This window comes from Sphaeroforma arctica, assembly GCF_001186125.1.
Source record: "Sphaeroforma arctica JP610 unplaced genomic scaffold supercont1.1406, whole genome shotgun sequence".
NCBI classification, from domain to species: Eukaryota; class Ichthyosporea; order Ichthyophonida; genus Sphaeroforma; species Sphaeroforma arctica.
The window spans coordinates 3,465-11,344 of record NW_014039152.1 but is presented as its reverse complement, the minus strand read 5'-3'; the positions used below and the strand labels follow the sequence as shown (position 1 = coordinate 11,344).

The 7,880-nt window shown below is 41.4% G+C and overlaps 4 protein-coding genes across 5 annotated transcripts in view; 2 read left to right on the top strand and 2 right to left on the bottom strand.

Annotated features, from left to right (window-relative positions):
• The first annotated feature begins 272 nt into the window (after window positions 1-272).
• Window positions 273-1,201, top strand: SARC_10826 (hypothetical protein). Its single transcript, XM_014295117.1, has 2 exons — window positions 273-421; window positions 705-1,201. The coding sequence occupies exons 1-2, from the start codon at window positions 291-293 to the stop codon at window positions 817-819; spliced, it is 246 nt and encodes an 81-aa protein (XP_014150592.1). The 5' UTR covers window positions 273-290; the 3' UTR covers window positions 820-1,201.
• Window positions 1,202-1,695: 494 nt separating this feature from the next.
• Window positions 1,696-3,546, bottom strand: SARC_10825. 2 transcript variants are annotated; one of them, XM_014295115.1, is made up of 4 exons: window positions 3,500-3,546; window positions 3,120-3,218; window positions 2,492-2,762; window positions 1,696-2,152 (listed from the first exon to the last, which is right to left on the bottom strand). In XM_014295115.1, exons 2-4 carry the CDS (start codon window positions 3,210-3,212, stop codon window positions 1,932-1,934), a joined length of 585 nt encoding a protein of 194 aa, XP_014150590.1. In that variant the 5' UTR covers window positions 3,213-3,218; window positions 3,500-3,546; the 3' UTR covers window positions 1,696-1,931. The 2 variants fall into 2 exon arrangements, with proteins under 2 accessions (XP_014150590.1, XP_014150591.1); XM_014295116.1 differs by lacking the exon at window positions 3,500-3,546 and adding an exon at window positions 3,368-3,429.
• A 2,021-nt stretch (window positions 3,547-5,567) lies between these two features.
• Window positions 5,568-6,177, top strand: SARC_10824 (hypothetical protein; the record flags this gene model as incomplete). Its single annotated transcript, XM_014295114.1, has 2 exons — window positions 5,568-5,694; window positions 6,047-6,177. 2 exons carry the CDS (start codon window positions 5,568-5,570, stop codon window positions 6,175-6,177), a joined length of 258 nt encoding a protein of 85 aa, XP_014150589.1.
• Window positions 6,178-7,289: 1,112 nt separating this feature from the next.
• Window positions 7,290-7,880, bottom strand: part of SARC_10823 (hypothetical protein) — a gene marked incomplete at both ends in the record, with an annotated part of 3,928 nt that continues 3,337 nt past the window's right edge. Inside the window, 2 exons of the mRNA XM_014295113.1 lie at window positions 7,290-7,427; window positions 7,747-7,815. Of these exons, the coding sequence (XP_014150588.1) occupies window positions 7,290-7,427; window positions 7,747-7,815 (207 nt within the window). The remainder of the gene's footprint in view (window positions 7,428-7,746; window positions 7,816-7,880) is intronic.

Sequence of the window (7,880 nt, the reverse complement as noted above, 5' to 3'; positions counted from 1 at the left end):
CACACACACACACACACATATATATATATATATATATATATATATGCATATATGTAGTATATATATATATATCTATATATAAATATACATTTAAAATATACATGGAAAAGGGCGTTGTTAGAGCCTAGCTGCTATTCATCTATATGCGCAATCTGCCACCCATTTCCAGCTAATCCGCCTCCCACCTGCACCTGCTCGTGGATGATTATGTTTAAAACCACGCTCTCTACACCTGGATAAAGCATATGCAATGTTTGCTCTTTTCACCCGCACAGTATTTCATTACATTGATGGATTCCCTTAAGTTGGGGATTGTGGCGGTGGATGAAATCAATCCTTATCTTAATGATATCCTAGAGAGTATGCAAAAGGTGACGACCCTGCCTTCTGATTTCGAAGGCAAAATAACAATGCGGGAATGGTATGGATGTCTATGTGTGTATCATTGGTTATGAATCTAACGAGCCTTCGGTTTCGTACCTCATGTATACTGGTGATATTAGTGGTATATATACCCTCGTATTATGTGCTAATTAATAGGTATAACGGCGAATTAGTTTTTTTTTGATACATTTGGCAGCAGTTATGCGCAGGACAAATATACATGCTTATGAGCGCTTCTCCGCTTTGAAGTGCAATTAATCTGCACGGCTTATATTTAACTTTTGCGGGTTATATCTGTTTTCATAATTCGTTTATATCAGGCTTAAAAAGACGAATGCAATGAAGGCCAGCGATGAGCTGACGGAAGATGACGTGCGACAACTTAGTCACGACCTCGAAAAAGCGCATACTGCCTTCTATCGTTCGCTTTCGTAACAAAAAGCCCGTTATTTTTGTAAAGTGCGAGTCACGTATTGGCCATCATAGTGGGTACATTCTCAAGCGATCCCCCGTGAAATGTACAATTGTGACGATATATGCAGTTTGAAGTTGTTCCTGAACGGCTCGTGCGAGCTGTGTATTGCACACGTGGGAACTTTTGGAAGAATTATAATGGTCCTTTGGCTGGATTCTCGGTGCCTTTTCAAGACGCTGAGATTTTAGAAACCCGCTAGGTTCAATATCCGGACACTAAAACGGAAAGTGGTGGCGTACCGCTATAGCAATTGAAGGCACATCTTTTTTCTGACACGCCCAGAGATTCACTATTAATATTTCATGCCCGTTGCAGACAAGAGTTATAAAATCCATTTTCCCATTTTCGTAAGCTATATTATATGTATTCTGATGCTATCAGTGTCTAATTGTGTCTGTGACCCGTTGTGTGGTTAGGCAAACTACATACCCGTTCATGTGAACCCTGCGCATTACCCCCTACCTGAGAGAACCCGCATAGTATATTGAAGTTCAGCAATGTAATACTCCCTCGACAAAGATGTTACGAAATGGACGAATCTTGAGTGCATGAACAGTGCGCGAAAAATGGTCAGCCGCTAGACAAGCTCTGTGCATACCAATAACCTAATTACTAGTGACACGTGTAATTGAACCTTATGCACGACATGTTCGATCAACTTCGGTATCATCACCAGACGCAGCCAGCTCATTCAAAGGAAAGCTACCAGTCGAGGTATATCTTGATGATCTTTGTGCACACTCGCGGGTGCGTGTCATTGACAGCACTAGCTTTCGACTATTAGACAAACCACAAGACTTTCATTCGAAAAAGGATCAATAACATTTAGATTATTGCTCCCTACCTCACGACCACGCTCCAGTTGTGCAGCACGTATATACGGCATATTTTATATATATACATTAGTGTACTTCTTCAACTTCCAATTCCGTCAGGAAAGTCAAATTGCGAACTTCAGTAGTATCTTATGCCAAAAACCAAGATGAACTGTTCATAGTCCGTATAGTGCTTCGTTACAATTAGTTTTAAGACTGCACTGCAGCATTTAAGGTAATCAAGCTTACAAAACTATTTACAAAAGCAGGCAGGCCTTTCTCTTCTTCTGTCTGGTGGCAAGTGCCGCTCGTGTTGCAGCCTCGAAGACCTCCAGCACACCCTCTTTAGTCTTAGCCGAACATTCCATGTACGACTGAGCGGTTATTTGACGGGCCATGGCCTCAGCTGCCTCCACCTTTACGGGCTCCTGTTTAAGCTTGGCCAATTCTTGCTTGGTATGGGGATCATCTCTTAAATCTGAGCATGGTAGATATGCAAAGTAATTTGAATGAGAAATTTGCAACCTGCATCGCGATTTACAAACGTTTTAGTACGAGCATATAGGAGCATTACATTAATATGAGATTCATACAGTTGATCGAGAATAAGTATGAGCAAGTATTGGGTATAAAGCATTTGGTATAAATATATATCTACGTAGTATTGATCATACAAACTTCTACATAATCAATACAAATAAGCATATGTGGTCATTTGTCTCACCTTATGATCTGCTCGTGGGTACGATCCTCACTTAAGAACATAACACGTAACTGATGTTAGCGGCGCGAGTGTTTGACTTATATTTGAACGTACCTGTTTTGAGTCCGACCAAGATGATAGGTACGCTCGGGCAGAAGTGACGCACCTCCGGAGTCCATTTATCAGGGATATTATCCAAAGAATCAGGATTATCTACGCTGAAACACATGAGAATCACGTCTGTGTCTGGATATGAGAGTGGTCTGAGACGATCGTAGTCTTCTTGTCCAGCTGTATCCCAAAGTGCAAGCTCTACCTGTTTGTTGTCTACATCAATGTCGGCCACATAGTTCTCGAACACTGTGGGTACGTACGTCTCGGGGAACTGTTATGGAAACGGAGTGGTGCCCATAGATCAATTACGCGTAGTTGGGATTGCATTCACGGTCCAAGAAATGTAAATAAAATGCAGTAATCAATGCCACGCACGAATTTGAAATGAAGAAATGACCATTGTAGTGTTGAAGCAAAGCAAACTAATAAACGCACAATATGATGTGGACAAAAAATTAGAAACAGTACTGATGTGTCAGGAATAGTACTCGTGATGAGTTTGAAACAGTACTTTTGTGCAACTATTCTCCTAGCTGTCAGATTTTACCTTTTTTCACTGTGCATTTTCCATAATCAGTCTGTTATACGTTCCTATAGGAGTTAAATTCCACAACTAGATAAGACGTACCTGGTCCTTAGAGAATACTATCAGAAGGCAAGTCTTCCCGCAGGCACCATCGCCCACGATCACCAGTTTCTTTCGGAGTGCACTGTTAGCCATTTTATTCTGAATTCATATAGGGAGAATAAAATATAGTTAGACAAGACGGTCGACAGAGAGAAATTGAGAATTCAAATGTCACGCACTCAACTGTATAAATGTTGCTTCTGAACATATTAACGAGCGAGAGTACAGTATTGCTACGGTTCACCTACCGGAGGTATTGATACTGATTTTTAGTGTATTAAAGGTGTGAGAGTGTAACTATACAGTTTTGAGCTCGATAATAAAAGATCATCAATGGATGAGACTATACTTAAACTGTTACGTAGTCTCGTTTCACATACGTTGCTGCTGCCGCTTGGGTAGTCGCTCTTGCTTGTGTGGAGTGAAGTGGAGAGTGTGGATGGGTGTCGGGCGAGAAAACAATTCTTATCTATAATTTGTAAAATAAATACATATTGCGTATGTATCAAATAATGTAATCCCCAGAGAGTATGAAATGTAACAACTGTGGCGGATAAGAATAAAGAATGATGTCTTAAAATATCTATATTTCAATCGAATTCAATTGGTCCAGAGATTAAGCAGTCACTACACAACCCGAAAGGAGTATTAAAATACACCAATAAAAGAGCATTCGATAATGATAAAAAAATATAAACATCTAGAGCTTTGTGTCGTAAAAGAAATTGGTACACAAATAAAAAACACTTCTTCGGGCCATCGGATAATCGGAGAGATCGGATCGATAAGAATTTTTGAATTTCCGAAATTTCGCACTTGAAGTTGTCAAGTTGAAGTTGACGGGCAACGGTCTCTGTCGGTGCGAGCGAGGAATATGATGTGTTCAATATTGTCGTAAAGTTTATTTGTCGCTGTCGAAAACTGGGAGAAATTGTCACACATTCTACTGGCCGATAATAACCTCATTAATCTGCGACCTGGGGCCTGGGGCTACTACTTAGGCTATGCTGCCTATGACTACAATAGACGTGCAATGCGGGTGTGATGAATGTGGTCACTGGCTCTTTGAGTCCCTGACTCTCTGGTGTTGCAATATAATTTTCCTTCGTCCACATTCATTAACGTACCGTTTTCCATGCAACGGTGCTATCTACTTCATGAATACAAAATCACAGTTCATACAGCAGGTATTTCTCACCATCTTAATTTGCAAATACTTTTACTATACGACAGCCATGAAGGGCAGTTACTTACCCGTATACACTAAGATAGGAGTACTCAATAGGGAACTGAAAGAAAAGGATTCAGAAACAGCGTTGATACGATAGGAACTGCTTCTGATCTATTTGAATGTAGCATGTTGGGTTCTTCTTAGGTTATAGACAAAAGACTTTGTTCAGTGGATTCATATTTATACAGTTGTTTTAAATAACACAGAATGAAGGTTCAACATGAATCTTTCAAGTGGATATTGTGCAACGTTCTCATTTATTTATGGTCTTAAACATTCTTTTCGACTGATTTGTCGTATAGACTTTTTCGAACACGCTAGCCCTGAGCGAATTTTCACATAGACCGTTCAGCAGAGCGATTTGATGAGAAGTCGCCAGGATAGCACATTCTTCATATTTTTGAACGCGAACAGAGAACGAACTATATCCGTGCCATCCGATCCAAGAGTATATGTTAGACTTTTACATCACAACAAAAGAGACCTGTTGCAACAAATAATGAAAACTTGTATGTTGCACACACCAGAAGTTGAATAGTATACTTGCTGAAACTGGAAATTGACGTTGAAATTGGAAAACACAAATCGAATGTTATTCTCAAAATCACGGAGATACAGGATATCAAACGTATCGAGCTCGCATCGTTAAGATTGGACTACACGTGTCGAGCTTGCCACGCCGAATCGAGCTAACAATTTACGATTTTATCTAAGATATATGCGAGTGAGCCCTGCAAGGGGATACAGCATATAAATATTCGCTACCACCACTATAAGACGTATGCACATACAGTGGCCTGTGATAAACTGTCTTAGACTCTTCCGATTTAAAAAAAAATACACATCATTTTGTGTTGTTGCTGACAGATGGGCCGATGGAGAGTGGTAGAAAATACCTCAATCTGCGACAATACTCGCAACATTTCATGTGGGCAAAAATCCCCTTTGCAATCACCAATGAAAACTTCCCTCCATCAGTACATAATTACATATTTATTTACATAGCCTCCTAAATTCTAAAAAGAAGTTCACAGGACACAGAGGATTATGATATTTGCCAAATTTCATAACCGGCCCTCTCTGACTTTCCACAGTCCACTGGCCCCACACACAGAAAGAGCGGGCATACGCTTCTCTCTAATAGACCTATTTTAAAACACCTTGTGTGCAATCATTCCTTTCGCACATCATCTTCGTTCCCGACAACTAAAAGGATAATGCCTGACACGTTGTCAGACAAGAAGACCGCAGAGCTTGAGCTCGCAGCGTTGGATAACCCTTGGGTGAGCAAGAAGCCTGAGAAACCGATTCGATGGATAATGCTGAGTCCAATCATATGGGCAGGTGTGTACACAGCAGCTGCGTTTGACCACGACTGTTCGCTACACGATGTATTCAGTCTTAGCACTCGCTATAAAATTTTATACCATAGTGACACCGGAAGGCGGGAAGTGCACGAGTCTGTATCGGGGTTCACGGTTAAATGGGTGTTTCGGGTACATGTGATATTCTGAAATACAGGGTTTAGCGAAAGTATGCGTAACTGATCACTTTGATTTATTCAACAGCACTACACGCATGACGCGCGCTGCACGTATTTCAGGCATAACTATGCGCACTCGCCTAGCATTCTCTATTCGTGGTTCGCATTCGAGTATTAACCAACTCATTTTGAACACATCTTTCTTACGCATAGGGATATTACCCATGGCACGAATTGTATCGGGAGAGAATCGAGTGTTAAGAAACCGAGTGTTTGCGGGGTGCGGCGTGGCGGCCCTAGCACACTCATACTTCCTAACTCTCACTAATGACGGCTTCCATTGAAAGGAGGGGCGCTAACATATACCCACTCAATATGTTTCTTATGCCTGTACGACTTGTTTTTGGTGATTTATTGTGTACTTCACGATGTGCCTGTCGGTCCCCGACTCTCTAGATTGCACCATAACAACAAGTAACACCTCCCAGATGGCAATTGTGTCTCGGCAAAAAGAAAGGAACAGACAGCTAGCTGTTTAGCACTTCTCTCTATTGATTCAACTCTGGCTACGACATAATACGCCAGGAAGGAGGAGGAAAGGGGGAAATCGACAATTTGCGCTGGATTTGCTCCTTGCCACACTCTGGAATCCGTTCTATCCTTGACAATAGAGTCGTTTAAGCTGACACAGATAAGGTGTCAACCGCACACATTAAACCTTCGTATATGAGGAGCGCCGAAGTTTTGTTGTAGTTTACATCCCAAAATATTGGACGATATCCAGGATCTATCCACAGTGACCAAGTACCAACACGTACATGAACTCGTGCTTCTGACCTCGCATGTTTCTTTGGCTACCAACAACCGGTCACGGATATACCAAATATAAAGGAATCCTTCCAATCGCGCACATAAAATCACTTTGAAGACGTCCACTCGAAAATGTGTGACTGTGAAATCTCACACTAGTTAATTCTATCGAAGGATGCCCATTTAGCGTGTATCAGGAAGTGCGTGCATATAAATTGAAAATTACATAGAGGGAAGGCTTCGCAAAGTAATATCAGAGGCTTCAGCTTGTCCTGACTATGTGGCAAACCCACAATGCCCCACGATAGAAAAGATCAGAAATACTTGGGCTCAATTCCAGGTCCCAAAGTGCGCGAAAATATCCCCAAGATGAGATACAGGGTATGTATACTCGTCCATCCATCCCTCCATTATACATGACGTGGATCACGAGCCTGTGCTACGGTATGAGCGCGATTAGTTCGCATGAAGCAACTACTGAATCGAATGGCATGTAAAGCACACAGCTGTATGTGTGAATTCTGGTATAGCCAATTTCGAACCGGCAGGCAAGGACTAGACATGCTGGTAATTGATTGCAATCGTCTGGGTGCCTGCGTAAACAACCACCGATATGTTGGCAATTTCCAATATTTGTGGATTATTCCTATTGGGCATTCGCTGTTGCACATTTCTGGCAATACCATTTTCCCCTGGGTTTTTGTGTCAGCTTAACACACCCGAAATGGAACCATTCGGTCTGACATGTACTGTTTTCACACGCCACCATCTCGCCATAAGCCACCTGTAAAGGGGGTAGCGGATTTAAATCCAATATTAAGTAGCTTAACAAATGATGGCGCTACAATACAATATGCATAGAAGACTTATCCAGAGGTGCAGGAAAGAACAAAACGAGTCACTGCCAGGGACCGCTATTTGCTTAAACTTAGCATTGCTGCAAGCCATAGAGATTGCGGTAATTCGCAAGAACCCAGGATAAAGTGTTAGTCAAGGACGCATTGTGACCTCAAAAGTAGGAAGGAAGTATGTACAGCGTATCTGAAAATATCGTACAAACTTTATGGTACCACATTGTCCTAGCTATACCAGAATAAAATTACCTGCTGACATGTGCAGTACGTGGGTTCATTTGGATCTACCGGCATGTCCATTTCGATATCTATCTTCGGCTGTTTGAAATATTTGAAATCGTGAGAAAAAAGACGTTTGAATAACTCGCACTAATGCATATTTA